The 25,130-nt window shown below is 43.7% G+C and overlaps 1 protein-coding gene across 5 annotated transcripts in view; it reads right to left on the bottom strand.

The window, feature by feature from the left end:
• Pofut3 (protein O-fucosyltransferase 3) overlaps window positions 1-25,130 on the bottom strand; it is a 72,932-nt gene that overhangs the window by 44,514 nt on the left and 3,288 nt on the right. For all 5 annotated transcript variants that reach the window (XR_013104355.1, XM_076913989.1, XM_076913987.1 and 2 more), the window contains exons 2-3: window positions 19,833-20,168; window positions 14,158-14,452 (exon numbers count right to left, since the gene is read on the bottom strand). Coding sequence is in view for 4 of the 5 variants with exons in the window: in XM_076913989.1 (XP_076770104.1) it covers window positions 14,158-14,452; window positions 19,833-19,913 (376 nt within the window). In the remaining variant the exon portion in view is untranslated. The remainder of the gene's footprint in view (window positions 1-14,157; window positions 14,453-19,832; window positions 20,169-25,130) is intronic.

Genomic DNA, 25,130 nt, shown 5'->3' with positions numbered 1-25,130 from the left:
CCAAGTTCAGTTCCCAGGCACCATGTCAGGCACCTTGTAACTACTTATAACTTGTAATTCCATCTATAGAGGCTCCAATGCCCTCCTTTAGCCTCTGCAGGCTTCAGCACACAAATGCACCCACCACATTTATGTACACAAACATAAATCAAAGTCAAATAACATCAATTATAAATGAAAGAACATATTATTTAGAAATGGTATGTATTGCTCTCGTTGAAGAACCTAGAGAAATCAAGTGGGCCAGAAGCTTTCTCCCTGCTGGGTAGCGCTCACACTGACAGAAGGTAGGCAAGCTGCTAAGGGAGGATTCTCATGTACATTCTTACTCAGCTGTGAAGCATCCATGCTACACTACTGACCAACCAGACAAGATATTCCCACTGGTCCAATCACAGCAAATAACTTATGGGGGTAACCAAATGCTTTCAGATTCCCTCCTCAAGAGGAAGCTCACACATCTGGTCCTATAAAACCTGTTGGAAAGCCCATGCTGGGAGGGCTAGCTATATGTACTAGTAGGAAAGCCATGGCTATTGTTTAATCTAAGCGATCATGATGTGTGCCTTAAATATTAACATTTACATCCATAGATTACTGCTATTGTCGGCTTCATTCGAGGAAGTTTCTTCTGCAGAAAGAAATGAGGATAAGTAATGGTTGAACGCTCAGCCCTAAATGAGATGTCCTTCCACATCTTGGGGAATACCAAGCAAGAGGAGGCAGAAAGAATGTAGGTGCTCGACTCTGAAGGGTTGTGATTAATGGCATCACATGGTCACTGCACTATTAAACTCACAGCAGCTGAGTTTACCAGCAGAAGACCTGGACAATATTGAGCCCATCTACATCTGTCATGGCAAGTAAGATGTCTGAGTAGGTAAATGTAGTAACTTTTTAAAAATGACATCCTGCCATGGACAGGGAAGAGAACAAAAGGGCCCAAGGCTTCCCCAAGTACTTTTAGGCAGTAGCCCAGGTGAAGGGGTTCCTAAGGTGCCAAACCTCCCTGAAGAGCACTGGCAGTTGAAAATTGCAGAGGGAAAGGAAGACATTTTCTCCTGTAATGCAGTCCCTGGTAAGGTGGCCAGGCTCCTATAAAGAACCTCTCACTTAGGAGTGTATAACCAACCCTAATTAAGCTCTTAGGTCACACTCCCATCTAAAGAGGAGGGAGGGGTTTGGATAGCAATGATGGATGGTGCCACACAACTGCAATCTCAGCATTTGGGAGAGGGAGGAGAATCTCAAATTCAAGTCCATCCTCAGCCATATAGAGAATTTGAGGTAGCCTGGGTACATGAGATCTTGTCTAAAAACCAAGGAGAGAAAGGTGAGAGAAAGAAAACACACAAACATAAATTCCAGAGGACAGCTTTGGGATAAGTAGTTATGGAAGGAAAGAACTACAATTTTTATTTTTATTGTTCCAGAGACAGAGCCTTCCTTCCTACATTGCCTTGAATTATTCTTGCATCACAATCCTGATGCTTCAGCCTTCTGAGTTCTGGGATGGGCAAGGACCACTACAATAGGAACATTTTTTTTTTATTTTGTTTTATTTAAAAAAAGATAAAGTTTGACTTTGAACATTAAATCTAAATATTAACTAGCTAAAAGTATAAAAATTCTTCATCCTTAAATACTTCTGCTAGTGTATAACACTGACACTTTTTATTCCTTTGTGTAATAAAGTGAAGCGTTAAAGAGTGATACATGAACATTTTCAAACATAACTGGTAGAAATCATAGTCTGCCCTATGACTAGCTTTTACTGTACATGCTGCCCTCTAGTGTCGCCTCCTGGGAAAACACCCTGGAATTTGTACATGAAGTTTACTTAACAAATCCTCCATCATCTTCATGTGCTCCATCTCCTAATTCTTGGTCCCAGAATTTGGCTAGAACAATTTCTTTGACAGTAAGTCTTTATTGTGGTCTTTTCCAAAAGGTTTCACTAAAGCATCCTGAAAACCAGTTAATGGTCAACTGAGAGAGAAATGTGTTCTAAGTCCCAAGCATAGTTGGAGAGCAGAGCCCTTTCACTGTTCTCAGGTCCTTGTGAATCTGCAGGTGCTTTCTGAACTAAAAGCAGAATGGGACAGAAACATGACACGGGGCATGCGCACAGAGAGCCATAAGTGCCCGTGGCAGCAGCCACTTCCACGACTATACTGACATTGCAGGCGTCTGAAGAGCAGCTGTACTGTCACCATTAGCAACTGCTTGACCAAATCTACCTAATAAAAACAAGGCAACACAGATACTATCCATGCGGGTGATAATGGAAGGGGTCACAGGCAAATCGTTCCTGCAGGTGAAGACGGAGAGAGTAAATAATAACAGGCCACGCTGGTGCAAAGAAGGACAAATACGATGTTAACAACTTTTTTTACCACTCGCATCTGTGAAATGAGACTATGTCTTCTTCCTCAGCATTATTTAGTACTTGATAAAGATGCACATCTCTCCCTGCCAGAACACTGGCTCGTGCTCAGTTCTCAGCTGCTAGGAAACAGAGACAGTGCCATGCACTGCACTCTCCTCTGCTGGCTTCCCATCACTGGAGATGATGCTCTTCCACCCTAGGCCACAGACCTGCTAGCCACACTGGCTCTGCGGACCATGAAGTCAGGGAAGGACCTGAGCTGGGGTGCTCAGGCATAACAAGTCAACGCCTAGAGTGCAGGCAGTGGGAGTAGTGAGTGCAGGGGACGCAGTGGGGGGAAGTGGATACAGTGGAAGCAATGGGTGTGGTAGTCACAGTGCATACATGGAGACCAGGGAGATGTGGAGACAGTGGAGGCAATGGAGGTAGTGGGGGTATGGGGGGCGAATAAGAGCGAGCTCTCCTGAGGGGACTCTTTAGAGGACCTCAGAGAAATTCCGAATAATTCTAAAGCTGGTTCCTGAGCTATGAGCTGGTAATAACTCCCTTCTCTACACTGGCATCCACTCTAACCAAGAAATCCTCCCAAAATGTTTGTTTGTTCCCATATAAAATCAAAAGAACAGTCCTGACAGATTTCCTTTTAGAGACCAGCCATGCAGAACGTGAGCATCAACCTAAAATGCAGTATCACTTCAAAGAAACCAACACACACATAATTAGGGTAACAGTTTCCAGTGTAGCTTTTCTCTGTGTGGTGCTGGGGGGTGGAATCCAGAGCCTTCAAGCACACCAAGCTGAATTCTCCACCTTTCTCATAAAAATGTTGGTCCTCGTTTAACATAGAAATGAAGAGAGCACACACTTCTCCTTACACGGGAGAAGTTAGAAAACTGTGAGGGAAATCTCCACATCTTCTGAACATATTATAAAGACACAGATTCGTAAACCAAGAGGCTAAGGTTAAAATTCAGATTAGCCGCATGGATGATTGACACTTATGACTGTCACCTGCAGAGCAGAATGCATTCATCTTTCAAATGGGTTAAAGGGTGATCTTACCAGACTGTGTTGTGTCTATAACACAGAGAACTTTGGAAATGTTTCTTCCTACCCTTTCCCTTCTTCCTCGTGTCTCAAGGTCCAACCTGTGAGTCCCAAATCCCGTGGAGGGACAGAACTGCCACTCTCTAGGTGCTGTGAGCTCCCAAAGGACAGAAGCTGCTGGCCAGAACAAAGTGGTCTCCGTCCTCACGGACGAGCCTGTCTGCAGCATGGCTTCCCCATGTACTGACTGGGGCAGGGTTTTTTCCAGCCCTGAGAAGGACTGCTGTGAATGAGGATACCCAGCCAGAGGCTAAGACATACTCAAAAACCTCACCAGCCTCCTCTCTCTAACTCCTGCTAGAAGCTTCTCACTCTCACCCCGTTTTTCTTCTGAACAAATTGTTCTCTGGCTTCTCGGTCTCCAAATTGACATTTCTCCCTCCCCTCCTCTGTTCCTAATTAAACAGCCTGACAAATCCTATTTTGCTAACCTCACAGGCGCTTCTACTCTGACGGCTCTCTGCTGCCCCCTCTTGTCACCATGGGGAACAGCTGATTCTTGCCACAAAACCCACTGATTATTTTAGTCACTGAAGCTCTCTCATAGTGCTTGGCCTGCCAGGCACTATGCTTAGTCCTAGAAATGCAATATGAAGCAAAATGGAAAAGGCCCTTACTTCTGTACAGCTCACAACACAGTAGGAAAAGCACGCAGTGATCAGTCCCACGGTAAGTGTTACAGCCGAACTCAGACAATTTGTGAGATGTTTTTAAGAGCAGGCTAGACCTTGTCAGCAGGTTAGAGGGGGTCTCCTAGGGTAGTGATGCAGGCTGAGAGTGAAGGATGAGTGGAACAAAGAGAATTAGGGGGTAGAAGGAACATTCCAGAGGAGGAAGCAGCATTGTGGTGTCAAACAGCAGGTAACATGGTAATTACGTGAGAAGAAAGTCAGTGTGGTTAGTAGAGGCTACGAAATGGGAAACAAAACAGCAGATGGACAGGCAGCTGCAGGCAGGGCCACTAGAGCCTGCTGGGTGTGGGCACTGACCAGGGAAAATGTTATGGTACTCAGGAGAGTCTGTGAAAATGGGCAAAGGCCAGTATGCGGAGCTGAGAAGTAATTAGAGGTTGCGCTGAGAAGACAGAGATGGCTCTGGCATACTTTTGTGGAACTTTGGATATAAAAGAACAACTGCTCATGGCCATGGGAAACAGAACTAGAAGTTGTGTTTTCTTTTTCATTGTTGTTGATGTTGTTGTTGTTGTTGCTGTTGTTGTTGTTGTTGTTGTTGTTGCTGTTGCTGTTCAAGACAGGGTTCCTCTGTTGTTGTTGTTGTTGTTGTTGTTGTTGTTGTTGTTGTTGTTGTTGTTGTTCAAGACAGGGTTCCTCTGTGTAGACCTGGCCCTGGCTGTCCTGTAATTCACTCTAGAGATCAGGCTGGCCTTGAACTCAGAGTCTGTCTCTCCCTCCCAACTGCTGGGATTAAAGGCATGCACCACCATGCCCTGGATGGCAGTCATGTTTTCAAGAGAAAGACTATACACACTGTTTAACTGTGTGGTCTTTGCTGTTTCCGTGGGAACTAATTCTCTGGACTCCCTCTATGGGCAAGAAAAGACCAGAACAGGATCTCAGGTGCACCTAGAAGTGGAGTCCAGATAAGATTTGGCCTGGTCCCCAATTAGTATGTGGTGCTTCAGAGTGCAAATAAGACTGACCTTACTGCATTCCATGAAATAAGTTCAAATCTATGATCTCTAAGTTAACCCTTCACATTCTGCCACATTGAGAGCAAATCACCAGCTGAGAAACAGAAACTGCCACACTTGCCTTGTTATCAAGACAGACAGACAGACAGACAGAATAAAAGATTGTTTTTAAAACACCACATGAAAATTCATCACATCAGGTGAGTATGATTAAAAATACTAAGAATTAAGAAAAAATATCTGAAATGTGTCTAGTTTTATTTTTAATTTCCTGGGAATGAAGGATTGTATAAATTAAAGGGAAAGTGGCTGGAGTGGATTACATTTCTATTTAAGCCAAATTAATATTTGTACGAGCCTTGAAGGGTGAAGCACTGGTTTAATCAAGCAGGACATCAGTGTCCTCCCATCCCCAACTTTCCTGCCACATGCCAGAGATCACTACTCCTTCAGGACTTGACAATTCCTATTTTCTTGTCAGACAGATCATGCAGATAAGCAAGAGTGCCTTTCCATATTTCTTAGAGGTTTTTATTAGAAAAACAATCGGACATTTGGGCTGCAGGTGCAGGGTTTAACTGAGATTAGAGAAGCATACTGAAAAAATAATTAAGTGGTAGTTTACAAACCAGACACTAGCAGCTCTGCTCCCTTTTCTAACCCAAAGCCCAGAAGGTCGCCATCCTCATGTTAACTTTTGAGAATTTCAGTTCGATTTCTATTGCTGTGATTATTAAAAAAAAAAAAAAGCAATAATAAAAATAACTCTGATCAAAAGGAACTTAGGGAAAAGAGGGGTTTGTTTCAGCTACGAGTTACAGCTGAGGGAAGTCAGGACCAGAACTCAAGCAGAAACCATGGCTACACCCTGCTTGGTGGCTCACTGGTTAGTTTTTTGTATAACCCAGGACTTCCTGCCTAGGAAATGGTGCTGCCCACAAAGACTAAGCCCTTCTACATCCACTAACCAGCAAGATAATGCCCCTTAGGCATAACCAAAGGCCAATCTGATCTGGGCAATCCCTCACCTGAGAACAGTCTAGAAAGATGAGGGAAAGCCTCTCCGAGAAATGTCATCTGGGCAGAAATCAGTCTAGTGTGGAAGACGAAGCCAAGTAATGGAAGAGCATGAGAAAGGCCCTATATCTGGAAAGCACTGGAGAGGCCCTGTCTGAGCGGCTGGGCTCTTACACCCACCTCCCTTCCCTCTCTTTTTAATTACACATGATCATAGCAGGACACTGAACATACATCCCTAAGTGTCCTCTGGAACAAAGTCAGTATCTTTTGACTTTGCTACCATTTGTCCTCAGTCATTTTTATTACGACTCTCCAAAAAAAAAAAAAAAAAAGAATCCACAGATTTTATCCATAAGACACTTAACACCACTCAGGACAAGTTCGTAACCAGCTGTGTCATTTGCAGGTCTCTACAACTGCTCGTGGTATTTCGGGACTCAGTGAGCTCTCCCTTGTTGTACCTATAATCAATCCCTCGTCTAATTGCTTCCTCCTAGTTTATGACAATTAAGAGATCTTCCTACACTGGGCCCTCGGAAGGTAGAGGTATGCACACCTATAATCCTAGGACTCAAATGGCAGAACAGGAAGATACCAAGTTCAAGGCCAGCCTGGATTACATAGGTGTTCCAGGCACACTTGGGCCATATATGTGTCTCTTTTTCACAAACACAAACAAAAAGACAACAAGAAAAAAGTCTTCTGGTGCTGAAAGGATGGCTCAGCGGTTAAGAACACTGACTGCTCTTCCAGAAGTCCTGAGTTCAATTCTAAGCAACCACATAGTGGCTCACAACCAATATCCTCTTTTGGTGTGTCTGTAGACAGCTACAGCGTACGCACATACATAAAATAAATAAATCTTTAAAGATAAGAAAAGAAGCCTTCCAAAGCAAGCTGCTTTGGAACAAATGACACATCAACTATTGAGGAAGTGCCCAGACAATCAGACTAGACAGGGAGCCTGCACCCGCCAGTGGTACGCTGTGACTTCCCCAGTCGCTGGAGGCCAACACCACACCTGGACTACAGGCCTTCTTGCAGGCCGACCTCTTTTACATCTTATGCATGATGTCAGACTTCAGTGAGGCATGCTAATAGTCAGATTTCCCAATAAAAGCCAGATTTCACAGAAGGTGGGATTCTGCAATAGTTATGACGTCCCTACCTTACCTATTACAGAGACACCTATCCAGAAATGTACTGCAAACGGAACAGCCGCCTATTCCCACTACCTCACTCCCGTGAAGGTACTCCAACCACCCAAAAGTGAGGGACACTTTTCCAGAGAGCCGTTTAAAAGCTCAGTTTTGTTCTTAAAAAAAAAAAAAAAAAAAAAAAAAAATCACTGCAGGGGCCATTTCTAAGACTACCTTTCAGTAACTATGGATTTGGGATTAAAAACTATTCACTCGTGACTGCTTAATTTGTCTTTCAGACAATTGTCAATGAAGCTAATTCTCTACATGTCTCAAGTGGCTTGAGCCAGACAGAAGTGCTCATTGTATTTCTTTAGCTAAAGTCTTTATTACCTCCCTAATATGCTTATATTAAGTACTCATCTCTAGGAAGAAGAGGGAAAAAAAAGTGAGTTAAAGGTAACAAATAATGGTAACAAAATCCAACCTGGGGTATAACAGTTTAGAGGTGGCATAATCTGCCTGACTTCCTTCCCCTTTGGGGGGGTCAGCTGTTGATACCGAAACCATTTTTTTTCTGTCTTTTCTTTTTCAACCTCTGCTACAACAGAGTCCCACTACAGCATAAGTGACCCACTTAACAAAACACTGGAACCCTTAGACAGAAAAAAATGTGTTGAAGCCAGGCATTTGCAAAATGGGACCTCATCACTGGAAAGCTGAGGCAGGAGGATCTCAAGTTTGAGGTCCCCCCTGAGGTACACGGCCAGACCTTTCCTGAGAAAGAATGAAAAAAGGTAAGAAATGGGAGGGGTGCATGTGCACTCCCCCCCCCAAACACAAATGCAAACACACCCAACCATGCTCTGCAATAACAACACACCCCTTGATCATCACTGTAATACAGAAAGAACTACACCGCTGGGCGGTGGTGGCACACGCCTTTAATCCCAGCACTTGGGAGGCAGAGGCAGGCGGATTTCTGAGTTCGAGGCCAGCCTGGTCTACACAGAGAAACCCTATCTCGAAAAACCAAAAAAAAAAAAAAAAAAAAAAAAAGAACTACACCCTTGATTAGGCATTGCTAGACCCACCCTAGTCCTCTGTGGTGGTGGTTTGAATTTGCTTGACCCAGAAAGTGTCACTATTAAGAGGTGTGGCCTTGTTGAAGGAAGTGTGTCACTGTGGGGGTGGGCAATGAAATCTTCCACCTAGCTTCCTGGAAGTCAGTCTTCTCCTGGCCACATTCAGAACAAAAAGTAGAACTCTCCTCCAGTGCCATGCATGCTTAGATGCTGCTATGCCTCCTGCCATAATGATAATGGACTGAACCTCTGAACCTGGAAGCAAGCCTGAATTAAATGTTGTCCTTTATGAGAGTTGCTGTGGTCATGGTGTCTCTTCACAGCAATGAAACCATAACTAAGACATCTTTCCAAGTCTCCAAGTCTGAGCATATTTTGAACACCAGCCATACTGAAAGGACAATGCTAGGTGTAGAGACTGGAGAGTCAGCATGGCCCTATCATCAAGTGTGATGTCACACTCTACTAGGGAAGAAATGATGCACAATATAAAACCAAGACCATGGTTACCTTACTATCATCCTCTCTGCTATTAACAATTACCATTGTGCTTGGCAGATAGTAGATGGACATTCAAGGAAACTTCCTCTGATGGAAAAAAAGCCAGGGATGGTTTATAAGTGTTGTACTTGGCTTGGCTTTTGAATAGCTACGAATTGAGACTAGGATCTTGTGTGTACAAGGCAAGTGTTCTGCCACTGAGCTACATCCACAAACCTTAGCTGAGAGTCTTCTGTCCCTTCCTCTTCACTGACTCTTACAGAGGATCTTCAGCTTTCTGTGACTCCCTTAACCCCATTCTCCTACTACGTATAAAATCTTAAGCCAACATCCTTGTCAGTCCCAGTGTAACCTTCAATCCTTACCTCTTCCCTTCCCAGAACTCTTTGTTATATGTCTCAAACACTAGATTGTTCTTCTCTACCTGCCATGGTATCAAATCCTAACACAACCCAACTACATTTTTCCCTCAAGGGTAACTTGAAATTTCTCCTACATTATTTGGGTTTGCTGTTTCTCTTGCTGAGTACTGGGTACAGACAGCCTCACACAGACAAAACACCTGCTCTACCACTGAGCCGGCCCCTGTCCCTCTTCTACTTCATGAAGGAAGCCTTAGAAAACGTTTTTCAGTGTCCCGTCCTGCCTCAGAACCCCCCAAGATCTATGGACATTCCCCTAACTCAGTGGTTCTCAACCACCCTAATGTTATGGCCCTTTAATATAGTCCCTCATATTGTGGTGAGCCCCAACCATAAAATTGATTTTGTTACTATTTCATAACTGTAATTTTGCTAGTGTTATGAATCATAATGTAAATGTGTGATCTGCAGAAAGGTCTTACACAATCCGAGAAAAGATCTGCTAGACTCAAAGGGGCCATGACCCACAGGTCGAGAACCACTGCTCTAAACAGCGCATGGGTCAACCAGCCTTGCATATACTGGGTTATACCAGAAACCACTGTTCATCTACACTGCCAACCAAATACAGGCTGTGCACTAGATTATTCTGACAAGAGACAGACAGACAAGCCCTTTAGGATACAGAGACGGAATGAACCATAATGGCAATCTAAGAACATTTTTGATGTACAACCAAGATGGCTACTGTTCCGTTCTCACCTTTACACATGAGGTTTAGCAGACAGAATCAATAGATTAAACATGGAAGGCTGAAATGGGCCTGTGGAGTCTTGAATGGCACATTAACAAAAATGGCAAACACTTAGCACTTGGTTGTCAATGAGAGTGGTGGCGGTAAGAGGACCTATGGTCTGATGGGTCACAGCTGAGGCATACTCTTAACACGCCAGGATGCTGGATGACAGTGAGGCCCTCTAAGGAAAACATGGCCCTAGTATGGCTACAGAAATAAGTGTGGGGCAGATAGATATGCAGTCCTGGAGAGTCACCAGAGTCCTGATTTACCAGCTGCCACCAGCCATAGCTATTTGAGTTCTGACCATGGTAGAAGGGAAGAGTCACCCAGCAAAGCAATCACTACTGAATTTTAACTGACAAGAACAAGAAAATTCTATACATTAGCTGAGACAGAAGAATGGGGTAAAAGCACACCATGCACAATGGGTGTGTGTGTGTGTGTGTGTGTGTGTGTGTGTGTGTGTGTGTACAGGTGTTCAACTTGTTTCCCTGAGGGAGAAGGCACTGGTGTGCTTTTTAAAAAGTCTACTAGAGATTTGTAAGAGCATCGACAATGTTCAGTATCATTTTGTATGTCTCAAAAACTGTAGGCTGGGACAAAGCACAGTGAGAAAGCACTTACTGAGCATATACAAGGCTCTGGGTTCAGTCCTCAGTACAAATAAATAAATGTTCAATTTGGGAGCTGAAGAGATGGCTCAATCAATAAAGTGCTACCCCATGAGCAAGAGGACCTGAATTCAATCCCCAGCACCCACATAAAAAAAGATAGATGCAGTGGCAAATACTTGTAATCCCAGCACTAGAGAGACAGAGACAAACAGATTCCAGCTCACTGCCCAGACAGCTTAGCATAATTGGTGAGCCCTGGGACCCAACGGAAGACCTTGACACAAGACTCAAAGTAGATGACTCCTGAGAAATGACACCCAAGGTTGACCTCTGCCCTCTACGTGCCCACATACACACATGCATGCACACACATATTTGTACCTATATCTACATGAATATGCATATACATATGCCCACATAAACACACACAGGCATATATATTCTCTCTCATATATTCAATATACATAACTTCCTATCTGTACCTTGGTTGAGGTTTAAGTTGTTTGCCTACAATTCTAGTGTATGCCTCTTTACCACTGTATAGTATTCCACTATGTCAATACAGCATATTTCATTTAACTTTATGTTTAAAAAGTAGTTTCAAAATAACTGAGTTATTTTTAAAGTGTTGCTTAAGACAAAACTATCATAAACAACACAGGTACCTATATGAGAATTCGGAAAGATATGTACCTAATAGAGGGTTATTTGATATGAATTTATGTTTATTAGCTATGGCCAAACCAACATCCAAGAAGTTTTCATCAATCACCAAACTATAATCATTTTAAAGCTTTAATGCTATAAATGCACATCAATCCTGCATCCCTGAGTAACACCGTGTGCACAACACACATTTCAAAATCATGAAATCGGGTCTAGTTATAATGTGTCATTTCTCAACTTTGGAAACCTACTAGAGGGTTGTTAAAATTGAGAGCAGTTAAACCAAGTGCTTTGATGTATGGCTAAAATCCCAGCAATCAAGAAGCTGAAGCAGGGAAGGATGGATTTGGCATCAGCCTGGGCCACATCATGGAACCCTCTCTCAAAAAGTCAAAAAAAAAAAAAGAAAGAAAGAAAGAAAGAAAGAAAGAAAGAAAGAAAGAAAGAAAGAAAGAAAGAAATTAGACTCAATATTTAATTTTGCTTCATATCAAAGCATGGCACAAATGGTGGATCACAGCCCCTCATCCACATGTACAACATGGGCTTCTGAATTCAGAACAATCTAGATTTTAGAAGGGCTTTATAAATATAGCATTATATCTATATTATATCATATCTATAGCACACCCTCAGTGTGAGTGCAATTAAATGATGTTCAGAATAAGCACTCAGTGCTGTTCTGGTTTTGTGACCTGCTCTCAGGGCAAGCAAGCTACAGCCCGGCCCTGAAAGACCCACATTCACATGTATCAAGGAAGCAATCAGCCAGATCTGGATTTTTAAATACAAGTTGAACATCGTAATCCAAAAATTCAAGATCCAAATATGCTCCCAAGTCCAAGCTTTTTGACTTCTAACATGTCAACAAGTGGGGAAAAAAAGTCTCCCATCTGGTCTTGTGTGACAGTCAAAACACAGACACACTGGAAATACTATGTAAGATCATCTTCAGACTGCACTCACAGTCTGATGGAATACCTGAGACATGAGTAAACTGAATCCCATCCCAAAGCATTCCAAAGATACGGGGCTGGCGCTCTCTCTCTCTCTCTCTCTCTCTCTCTCTCTCTCTCGCTCTCGCTCTCGCTCTCGCTCTCTCTGTGTGTGTGTTTCAAATCTGAAAAAAACTGAAACAATTGTGTCCCAATGACTTCAGTTAAAAAATATTCAACCTGTGCTGTGGATTTCTCTGGTTTATTATACCAGGACATTTGTGCCCACTGCTCTGAGAGCCTGACTCTCTGGGACATAATACAAACTCCCTGCTTCTACCTGACAGAACACTGAGAATGGCTCAATTCCCCTAGTCTGCCTTTCCAGTGCCACAACTGGACACATGCACACACACATACACGCACATTTGCACATACACTCTCACACGTGCACCCACTTGCACACGAGCACACAGACAAACACACACTTACATATGGATGCCGCGCCATGCCTGCCTGTCGGACACATTCTCCCCACCATGGTGATCACGGATTCTTCTGGAACTGTGACACCAACAAGTTGCCTCTGTCATGGTGCCTCTTCATAGTGACAGAAAACTAACTAAGACACCATGTTTACATAGCAATCACCTTAATGACTTAGCTCTCTCTCCCCAGCCATTTCTTTTAATTTTGATTAAAAGAGATCAAAGAGATAAACATTATGCTTGTTTATGTCCAATCATCACCTGTTGTGATGATCAAACGTTCCTGCCTTCATCACAAATGATATCTGAACTCCTATCAACAATACCAAAGTCTAAGTATCAGATTCAGTAACCACTGAGCAGGCCAACTAACCAAGCCTATGTTGGTGTCCCAGTTGCTGTTCTGCTGCTGGGAAGACACACCATGACCAGGGCAGCTTACAGAAGGCAGCATTTAATTGGGAGACTGCTTACAGCTTCAGAGGGTTAGTGCATGCTCAGTATGGTGGGGAGTTGGTGGCACACAGGCAGACATGGTACCAGATGCTAATTGCTAAAAGCATATATTGTATCCTGATCTTCAGGCAGCAGAAGAGACTGAGCTCAGCACAGGTTTTTGAAACCATACATTCTCCAACAGGGCTGTGTCGGGGCCATGGAAGGGTATCCTGGTTCTTGGGTTGTGGGTTTGGCCGCGCCCCCAGAACCCAGGCTCCTGACACGAGGTCTAATCTCCATTCAACCTGCGCCTTTCAGTCACGTAGGACACAGGTAGAGGGCATGAACAGGCCCCAGGCCCTAGAGCGATTTACATACTAATGAGGTACCTGAAGGCCAGAGGGTGGAGTCAATTAAGCATTCCTCCCCAACCCCTCCCCCCTTTCTCCCTGCTATTTAACTCAGAACTGCCCTGGGTTGGGGGGGGGGGGGGGTACATCAAGATCCATCCATCATTGGCCATGCCAATAAACCCGTTTTGGAAACCCAAGGACTTTCTTGTGTTTGTTTGGGGCCGCACCATGAAGAACTGAGGAGCCGTGGAGAGGCCTTTAGTGAGCCGACTGGCCTAGCTTCCAGCTGGAGGAACCCAGAGCATTCCTAGCCAACTACACACAGACTGGCTGAGGAACCCTGCAGTTTCCCCAGACGTTTTTTTTACCTACAGGGCCATATCTCCTAATCCTTCCTAATTAGTCCATCAACTGGGGACCAGTCATTCAAACATGAGCCTATAGGGTCCAGTCCCTAACAAACCAGTACAGCTGGCCAGGGTTGTCTGATATCTGCTAAATACCTCAGGTCTTCTACAGAGCTAAGGAAATCAGGTATACCAACATGTGATTAGGAGAGCTCTGCCCTCTCAGACTTTGACCAGGAAGGAGGAAGGAAAGCCCAACTCACCATAGAAGAGGAAGGCCTTGGTCATCGGATGATGCTGGAAGGTCCTGTTGATAGTAAAGAAGCAAGCATCTGCCCCACACTGGCCAAGCCTGCCAGTCTCTCCAGTCAGTGGGGACCACCACAGCACGATGGGGTAGCTACCAGCATCCACCTTGTCCCTCCCAGGCAAGGCCAGTGCTTCCTTTTCAGGAAATGGATTCAGGTGTTTAGGCTCTCCCTCCACGTCTTTATGTCCATCTTGCAAATTGGAGTTTTGAAACTTCTTCCTTTCAAATTTCCCAAGCTCAACCACTACCTGAAAGTGAAGGCAATCAGGATCAGAATCTGGTTCTTCCATTTCTTTCAGCACGTCTCCCATCTGTCTCGAAGATTTTGCTTCCTGTCAGTCTTCAGCAACAACATATAAAAACTCTGTTGTTTTTAACAGAATGTCAAACATTCAATCTTACCAATAAAGACCCAGGAGCCAAATGCTAGGGTGAAAGCCTGCTAGCTCAGAGAGACAGAGAAAGCAACCAGCTGACCTTCCTCCTCAGCTGACATCCCAAAAGGAAAAGCAAGCCCTCCTCCCACACTTGCTCTAAAACCCTTCAAACTGAACGTCCCTCCCTTCTACTTGCTGTGAGTCTCTCTATCCTCACATCTGATTCCCCCTTACTCTCTATGGTCACTCCCTGTCAACTGGTGACTTGCTCCACCTCTTGACCTACAGTTGACTTTATTAATCCTGTTTACAACAAACAGAAAGGCCACATCAAAACTAGTAACAGGTATTTCCAGTAAATAACAACATCTTGGGGAATCACAGTGTGATCAAATATCCTACAACAAAACCCCTTTAAAATAACACACATATTACTATACAATTCTAGAGGTCAAGAGCTAGGCATGGGCTTATAGTCTAAAATCAAAGGGCCAGCAAACGTATATTCTTCTCTACAGACTCGGATGGACAGCCCAACCTCTTGTTTTTTCTATCTTTTAGGAATAACTCACAATGTTCATTTGGCTCATGACCCCATTTTCAATATTTAGATCTATTGATACTACTTCCCTCGATGCTGGCATCAGCCCTCTCTGGGATCCAGGAAAGGTTCTCTGCTTTTAATGACTTGTGATTACCTTCGATCTCTGTGGACAATTCAGGATTACCTCCTTTCTTTGGTCCAGTGATGCTATAACAGCATACCTGAGGCTGACCATCTCTAAAGAGTAAAGATTTGTTTCTCATAGTTCTGAAGACTACAGGATCCAACATTGAGGAGCTGATGAGAAGGAAAGGGGCAGGAAGGGCTGGGATATAGCTTAGTGCTGGAATGCTTGCCCTCTATAATCAAACCAGTGGGCTTTATCCTGGCACATGCCATCCCAAAGAGATTATTTTAGAGCCAGAATGGTGGTATATACATGTGATCCTAGCACATAATAAGCTAAGGCAGGCCGGGCAGTGGTGGTGAACGCCTTTAATCCTAGCACTTGAGAGGCAGAGGCAGGCGGATTTCTGAGTTCAAGGACAGCCTGGTCTACAGAGTGAGCTCCAGGACTGCCAGGGCTACACAGAGAAACCCTGTCTCAAAAAACCAAAAAAAAAAAAAAAAAGAACTAAGGCAGTAGATACCAAGTTCGGATGGACAGACAATGAATGAATGAATGAATGTCATCATTTTATCAGCAGCCAGCCCCTAAGACAGCACAGTTCCGTGATAATGGTGTCGAGCCCACAGCACATCACCTTTTAACATCCTGTCTCTCATCACTCTTACTGTGTGGATTTAATTTCTCACAGATAAACTTTTAAGGGACACATTCACACCAAAGCCTTTCCCCATCCCAAGCTACACTCGCACTAATCACATCTGCAAGGTCCCTTCTGCCATGTGACGTGATAATGTTCGCAGTTTCCAGAGGGTAGAACATGGACATAGCTCCCAAATTATCTGCCAACTGGGGTTAGTCATTCTAACAGACAGTCAGACACAGAGGGTCCTGAAACCTCTCCCAGGATCCCAAGGGATGATTTACTAACTCCTCCACAGTGACCCAGGGAGGGTTTGCACCCTGCATGGGAGAAGATACACACTCAGCAGCCAGGGGCAGCTCCTTTTTAAAGGGCATGCTATTCCTGGTCTGTGAAAGGGGCCACTGGCCACCATGCATCACATGGAGTCTGTAACTCTCTGCAAAAAGGGTAAAACTTAAAGCAGCCATGCCAAGTAAAATGCTAAGACCTTTTCTATGAAAGCCAAGTGCTATTCCAAAAGAGTAAAGCAATTACATTAGCTTTAAGCAACCAAAACCAAGGCAGCCCTTGCCAAGAGCTTTCTCTGCGTTTTTATAATGTAATAATGCGGCTCTTTTCCCCCAAAAGCTTGAGGGAAGCAAGTTAATTTACAGCCCCACACCCTCTCTTCATTTGACCTTCCTTGCAAATGTACAGCCAGTAACTTAAGGAGAAAAAAGAAAAGGCTGTCAAAACTCCAGGAGATGGAACTGCAGATACAAAATTTGTTCCGTGTGCCTCACCTATGTCTCCTGTGTGAAGGGTAAAGTTCATTAAAAATGGTAACAGGCAATTTTAAGGAGAGATAAATACACTCTTAATATCTACCTATCCCCAGATGCCACTGTTGAGTAATAAAAAATATGGGAGACAGAAGGACATTGAACAAAACCCTGAGGATAAGGTCAGCCAAATTTACAATCCAAAGGAGAAATAAGCCAGTTTCCTCAGCAAATCCAAGACAGGGAATAAAATATGGAACAAGAGAAACCTCCCAAACAAACAAAAAATACAAATGCAAAACTCAAGATTTACCGCCCAAATGCAGTATGTGAAGGTGTATTTATTTACTGCAGATTCAGAATGCCATTACAAAAGAGCTTTTCACGGGGAGAAATCTAGCATGCCTACTGCAGAGGGTACTGAGAAACTAGTGTTCCCTGCGGAAGGTGAGATAGCAGTTTGTATAGTTATGGTTTTTGAAGTCTGTGTGCTGGAGAGATTCTCTGTGACTAAGTGCACTTACTACCCTCCTAGAAGACCTGAGTTTGCTCCCAGGACACTCCCATAACTCTATCTACGTAGGACCTAACACCTTCTTTTAGTCTCTGTAGGGACCCACACAAATATGGCACAGATGCACACATACACACACATGCATACATACAGATGCACACACACACACACACAAACAAAAATAAATAAATTTTTTAAAGTCTAACTGTGTGATATAGTGAGCACACTTAAAATTCCAGCATTCAGGACAAGGGGCTCTAGGACAGGAAAATAGTGAGTTTGAAATTAGCCCAGGCAGGAGAGACACGGACACAAGACACAGAGAGACAGAAATAGATCAACCTAGTATCAAAAAAAAAAAAAAAAAAAAAAAAAAAAAACAAAAACAAAACAAAAAAAAAACCTCCATATCTGTTAGAAAAACATATTAATATGTAGCCAAGTGAAGCACTACAAGAATTTGTTTTAAAATACCCCACGGGTATTCATGAATTTTTTTTTGCAAGTAGGTAATTAAAATTCAAAAATAAAGATACATATACACGTAGTGAATTTTCTGACAAAAATTAATGAAGTGTGGATTCAGAATGATGTCTAAAGTCCATGATTCCCTTCAAGGGCATTTGGGCTTAACTGGACGATTGTCATTTATATCGTCATGTGTCAACTATCATTTGTATTAGTCATTTTCCTCACTGCTATGACCAAATACCCAACGAGGAGCTGGCAGATTGGGAACACGGCACATTTTGGCAGGGAAGTCACAAAAGCAGCGGCTCGACGATGTGGTGGGAACAGGTGACTAGCTTTTCACCTCCCAGCTTGGCAGAGCAGGAGGCAGAGAAGGGATGCTCATTTTGTTCCCTTTTATTTCATCTGGGCCCTCAGCCCATAGGACTGTGCCACACATAGTCCAGGTTAGTCTTCCCTTCTCTATTAAACATCCCTGGAAAAGCCCTCACTGAGAGATGCAGAGGTGTGTCTCCTAGATGATTCTAAACCACTGTTCTAAAGTGAACAATGAAGGTTAACCATCATGTCACTGATCACGTGTAGGTTATAAAACGTGATGTGTGATGATCATATACACAGGTACTTGTGTCTATACTTGGTGGTATAGCCTTGAAGGAGATAATTACATTCAAATAAGGTCATTAGGACCCTAATCCAGTATAACTGAGATCACTATAGAAGGGGACACAGAAGCACTGCTGGGCACATAGAAGCACAGAGGAAAGGTCATATGAGCACAGAGGGAAAAGAAGACAGGGAGGCAGGTCTCAGAAGACACGACCCAATTGTAGATAGCTCTTTATTAGGAGTGGGAACCCACTCATAACCCACTCATGTCTACTTTCCTACCCCAGTGCTGAAAACCCATCTGGTTGAAATGAAAACTTAATAACCTTTCTGTCATGCAAGGAAAGGATGAACTTCATTATTACTTACAGTGAATACACTGAGGACTACAAAGGCTTAGTAACTTCTCCACATTGACATTAGGTTTGAAGGAGAGGCCCTGAAACTGGAATTCAAAATGCTAGCTCCACACCTCGAGTAGTTAATAGCTATTAATATGTGCTGAATATAACCCTGCAGGGTGCTTTTGAGGTTCTTAGAGCCTTTTGTTCCCTTCCTGTTTGACCCCTGACAGCTGTTCTGGGGAAGGTTGGTTGTTCTCTGTGTATCATTTAGTATGAATTTTTATAGTATTCACGTTAGAAACTATGAAAGAATACATGAATTTCAATTTTCTCCAATGGAGTGTCACTGGGTATATCAACTACATTCCATGGAAGACTCCATGGCAAAAACACACACACACACACACGCACACACACACACACACACACACGCACACGCACACGCACACGCACACACGCACACACAAACATTTTTTGCAGTTTTTTTGTTTCATTTTGACATTTTTTTGTCTTACTGTTTTTCATTGTTTGATATTTGTTTTGTGTTTTTATGCTTTTTTTTAAAGAGAAAGAACATAAAAGTTGAATGGGTAGAGAAGTGGGAGGACCATGGGAAGTGGGAGGATCATAGAGGCGCTGAAAGAGGAGAAAAACATGATGAAGATATACTGCATGAAGAAAAAATTTAATAAAGTTATAAAAACGACTGAACACGGTGGCGTATGCCTATAGTCACAACGGTTGGGAGATCAGAGACAGGAAGATCAATGCTGAAGGTTACCCTTGAATACATATCAAATCTGAGGCCCAAGAGAAAATGTTCTCCTGACTGGGCATGGTGGTTCCTTCCTTTAACCTCAATACTTTAGGAGCCAGAAGCAGAAGTATTTTGAGTTCAAGACCGCCCTGCACTACATAGAAGAAACCTACAAACACACACATACATACACACACACACACACACACACACACACACACACACACGGGAGGAAGAGGAAGAAGAGGAGGAAGAGGAGGAAGAGGAGGAAGAAGAGTGGTGAATAAAAAAAAAGAATACAAGAAAAGAATGGAATTGAGGTGCTGTCCTTGCCTTGCATCGTGTAATGTGAGTTCATAATGCTGAGAAGTTAAGCAAACATCAGTGACTCAGAGTCCTGGGGAAAGAGAACTGGAGAGGAAGGAGATGGCAAAGGCCTAGCAATGAACCTGCCCTACAAAACCCAGATTCCCAGTACCTGGAGTGTGACCATCAGAAAGACAGTAGCTGTCATACACAGGCAAGACGCCAGAAGCTTCCTCCTCTGAATCCGCACCATGCTGCCCCGACCCGGATGATTGACAAAGGGCTGGCCTGGCTACCACATGTGCTTTAGTCAGCCCACAGCCAGAGACAACTTCACATGGAAGAACCATCTGGGTGCCAATTTCCTGCTGGGAGCTGGTCTCCATGAAGGACTGAGAGCCAAGGTTCCGAATGGGCCTGGCTTGGCGCAGAGAGGGAACAGCATGCAATCTTCTTAGTCTATCATAAGAACAGCTGGAGTCCTCAGACACGGTGCCATCCAAAAACACTGCAACAAATGAATAGTATTTTAACCATTATGAAGGACTGATAGGTATAGCCTAACTGGGTAAAACCACAGAAGTCCTACACTAGAAGGAACCTTATAGATCACATACATAAAAAACCTAATCATATACATATATTTACTCACTCAGAAATAAGGTAACTGAGACCAGAATGATTACCTAACTTGCTCGGGGCCACATAGTTCCATCAACTCCCAAGTCTCTTTCTTTTTTCTTTCTTTCTTTCTTTCTTTCTTTTTTTTTTTTTTTTTTTTTTTTTGTTTTTTTCAAGATAGGGTTTCTCTGTGTAGCCCTGGCTGTCCTGGAACTCACTCTGTAGACCAAGCTGGCCTCGAACTCAGAAATCCGCCTGCCTCTGCCTCCCAAGTGCTGGGATTAAAGGCGTGGCAACTCCCAAGTCTCAACTCTCTCTGTAATTCTTCTGCCATCAGAAGAATTGGATTCCAGGGTTACTTACAGGAAGTTACTTCCTAGCCAGGAATAAAGAAATAAACTACACACACACTTCTGATAAAGCTGGGGGACAAAAATAATAAAGGCTGAGACTAAAGAAACTAACAGCCCACCAAGGCCTTCTGTTTCTGGATTATTTGCTGAGTCTTTTGTAGAAAATACAGTAAAGCAGGAGGCTGTGTGGGGATATGAGTTTCTGCAAGCTTCACGTAAGACTTTCACCTATCTGAACTGGGAGAACTTTTTGGTGCTTTGGATACAGGTCCCCATAAAGCCAGGCTGGCCTCAAACTCACTATTGTAGCCAAAGATAGCCCTGAACCTCTGATGCCTTCCTCACCCCTGACTCTGCCTCCTAAATAATGGGATTATAGGTACCCACCAGCATGCCCAGATTTATGGGGGTATTAGGAATGAAATCCAGGGCCTGTGTATTCCAGGCAGGCAGCCAATCAACTGAGCTACATTCCCAGCCTCTTCAGAAAATAAATAAGTAAACAGAGTCACCCACACAGACTCCCCCATAGCCTCCCCCATCCCAGTTCTCCAGCTGGGGAGATGCCCCCAAACGATTTCCATTCTCACTCCTAATAGAGGGGGATATAGAGACTGAAGTGGTCACCTCCTCCCATAGCCAGACAGGACTTCCAGTGGAAGGAGTGTGACATCAACCGACCCACAAAACCTTCAACCCAAGATTTGTCCTGACAACAAGACACACAAGGATAAAGATGGAGCAGTGACTGAGGGAATGGCCAACCAATGATTGTCCCTACTTGAGACCCATCCCATGCGAGTCAATCCCTGACACTATTAATAATACTCTGCCATGCTTGCAGACAGGAACCTAACTTAACTGTCTCCTGAGAAGCTTCATCCAGCAGCAGATGGAAACAGATGCAGAGACCCACAGCCAAACATCAGGCGGAGATCAGGAGTCTTGTGGAAGAGTGAGGGATAGAAGTGAGCAAGCCAGTGGGGGGAGAGGAAGGGGTCAAGGACACCACAAGAAGAACAACACAGTCAACTAACCTGGGCCCTTGGGGGCTCACAGAGACTGAGCCACCAACCAAAGAGCATGCAGGGGCTGGACCTAGGTGCCGTACACATATGTAGCAGATGTGCAGCATGGCCATCATGTGGGTCCCCTAACTATTGGAGTGGAGCAGAGTCAGTCCTAATGTCCCCATTGAAGCACCCTCAAATTGGTTATACAATACCAAGTGGTCAGCTCTATACATGCTAGTCATTATACAGGCTGAGCGGGTTGTGTTTACATATTGAAGAGTGTGTGTATGTGTGTGTGTGTGTGTGTGTGTGTGTGTGTGTGTGTGTGTGTGCGTGCGCGCATGTGCACATATATGTGTGTAACAGCAATTTACAAAGCAGGTCATGAATTTCAGAGAAAGCAATTGGAGGAATAAAAGGAAAGGAGAGAAATACTGCAAAAATAATCTAGAAAATATAATCTAGAAAATCATAACTTTAATAAATACTACAAACAGAAACCAGTTTAGCTCTGAAATTCATGTATTCTTTCGTAATTTCTAACATGAATACTATAAAATTCATGCTAAAGGATACTAACACAGGGAACAACCAACCCTGCCTCGAACAGCTGTCAGCTGATGAGTCAAGGAGGAGGAGAACAACAGGCTCTAAGAACCTCAAGCGCACCCTGTAGGATTGTATCCAGTGCATATTAATAGCTATTCACTACGTAAGATGTGGAGCTAGCATCTTGAGCTCTCCTTCCATGCTAAAATCAATGTGGAGAAGTTACTAAGTATGTTTAGTCCTCAGTGTATTTACTGTAAGTGATAACGAAGTTCATTTTTTTTTCCTTTGCCTGGCAGAAAGACTATTAAGTTTTCATTTTACATGCAAAAGCGATTAACTATAGCTATAGAATTAGTATGACCCAGATTTGGTAGTAAAATATTCTCATCTTAGATGAGAATAAAACTACATCACTTTCAGACCAGCTAGATGGGTCAGTGGGTAAAATCAGTTACCATGCAAACCTCTGCCCTATGTTTGATCTCCAGAACCCATGGTGAAAGACTGCTTCCAGAAACTTGCTCTTTGACCTTCACACATGTTCACTGGCACACACAGCCACATCTGCCCCATGCCAAACACACGTACAGTCATATAAACCACTGAAAGTAAAATTAAGACTCATCAGCTGCCAAGGAGTTTCAAGTCTGTCACTTCACTCAATCTTATTTACAATCACTTTGAAAGATAAGACACGGTTGAGATTATTCCAGGTATCCCAAAAGAGAAACTAAGCCTGGCAAAATGTAAGCAACTGGCCTGGGATCATATTTTTAGAAATGGGTCTGGAAATCAGGTCACCTGATTTCAAGATCAATAGAAAGAAAGAGACACCCGAAGCAGATATTAGGAAAAAGAAAAAGTCAAGGATGAAGGAAAACATACGCTGAGGAGAGATTCCGAAGCTAGCTTGGGATATGTCTGTAGCTACTATGGCTCAGGATACTTGCAGGAGGTTGACTTTTGTTTTTGTTTTTGCTTTGTGACATGTATACGGTCATATCGACTACCAAAGAATAATTCAAGAGTACAAACTCCCTTCATGTACATCACCTCAAGTTAGGTTACTGCTGAAGCCAGGGCTGTAGTAAGGTGTCAGGAACCTGGCTGTGAGTTAAATATTCACGACTGAGGAGCAGATTCCAGTATCTGAATTACACTCTGGAGCAACCTGCCAGGCCTCAGGGTGCATTTCCAATAGTAGCAGGTAATCTAATCCGTGCCAGTAATTAGCCAGGAGCATGTCATCAAGTCAGATGACAGAAGTCATCCAGCTGGGGAGGGCAGATGGACCCACGGAGAGCATCATGCAGGCCCTCGAGCTCCAGTGAAAAGGCACCCCAAAAAGGGAGGCTCCCCTCTGTTTCTGTTTCATCACTGCCTACAGGATGAACCTCAGAGTTCTTCAGAGAGAACTCTGAAGAGAGAACGTCAGGACAAGGCCCCATAATAATATTTTCCAGGACAGAGGAAGTATCTGTTCATAGGCCGTGGTATGTGTCTTAGTTAGGGTTTTACTGCTGTGAACAGGCACCATGACCAAGGCAACTCTCATAAGGACAACATTTAATTGGGGCTGGCTCACAGGTTCATAGGTTCAGTCCATTATCATCAAGGTGGGAATATGGCAGCATCCAAGCAGGCATGGTGCGGGAGGAGCTAAGAGTTCTACATCTTCATCTGAAGGCTGCTGGCAGAGTACTGACTTCCAGGCAGCTAGGATGAGGGTCTTAAAGACCACATCCACAGTGACACACATACTCCAACAAGGCCACACTTTCTAATAGTGCCACTCCCTGGGCCAAGCATATACAAACCATCACAGTATGTAATATCTGAAACATATTTTGACTAAAACCATTCCCTGACAGAGAGCTGAACTTCCCTAACGTATTGCATAGCTGCTTTGCACTATTTACGGTTGCCCATCTGCTCTGAGGAAAGGGTCTGGCTGAGTGGAGCATCTAGAAATAATTTTATACAAAGAAATGAGCAGGAAAATAATTCCTGTTTTCTTCTACAGAAGGTAAGGCTTAGTATCTCAGAGAAAATCCGCAGACTGTGTGTGCCCAGCTTCAGATTCTGGCAGTGCAGAGCCAGAGATAGATAGAACCAAGGAATAATTTTTGCCCCATCCCCAACAAAGCTGATAAACCATGTCCACTGACATGCCTGACACACTGAGTTGTCTAAGTCTAGAATTGCTACTTTTCTTGTTGCTGTAAGAAAGTATGTGACAAAAGCAACGTAAGGGACTTAAGGGACCCAGGGTGGGTTAGGTTTGGCTCACCTCACAATGGGGATGGCACAGGAGCGGCTGTGTGAGGGGGCTGCTCACACTGTGTCCACAGTGTGACTAACACAGGTGATGTTAGTGCTCAACTCACTTCCTCTTTTATCCAGCACACATTCGGAGCTGCCCTCATTCAGAGCCAGCCTTCCCTTCTCACCTGAACCTTTCTAGAAACAGCCTTGGAGACATTTCTGGAGTCATGCTTCCTGACCCTGACAATCAAGATTAACCATCTCAAATCCTGACACTCAGTGGGCTCCTCTCCTCCTCCCTCTCCCCATTGGCGGGATAGAAGGGAGATAGAAGACACACAGTTCTAAAATGACTCTTCTGACTGGTTCTCCATTAGCAATCGGGCAGTCGACAGCAATCGTCTGTACTAGGCTATAAAGATGACACCAGAGACTGGCTTCAAAGGAACCTAATTATCAAACCTGAATGATTCACAGTAACGCTTAATCTCTCAAACCGGCTCGGTTTTCCAAAAGATACTGTCACTTCATAATGCATAAATCTCTAGTACACCCCCCTTAAAGTGTGGCTGTCCTTAGAAATGACATGGGACATGTAGGAATGTGTCGTGTTCTCGAGCACTTTTATTTGTCTCCTTTCCACTATGCCTCGTCAAGCCTCCTCAT

This window comes from Arvicanthis niloticus, chromosome 16 (assembly GCF_011762505.2).
Source record: "Arvicanthis niloticus isolate mArvNil1 chromosome 16, mArvNil1.pat.X, whole genome shotgun sequence".
Lineage (NCBI taxonomy): Eukaryota > Metazoa > Chordata > Mammalia > Rodentia > Muridae > Arvicanthis > Arvicanthis niloticus.
Note: the sequence above shows the minus strand (reverse complement) of the source record. Positions and strands in the feature narration are given on the sequence as shown.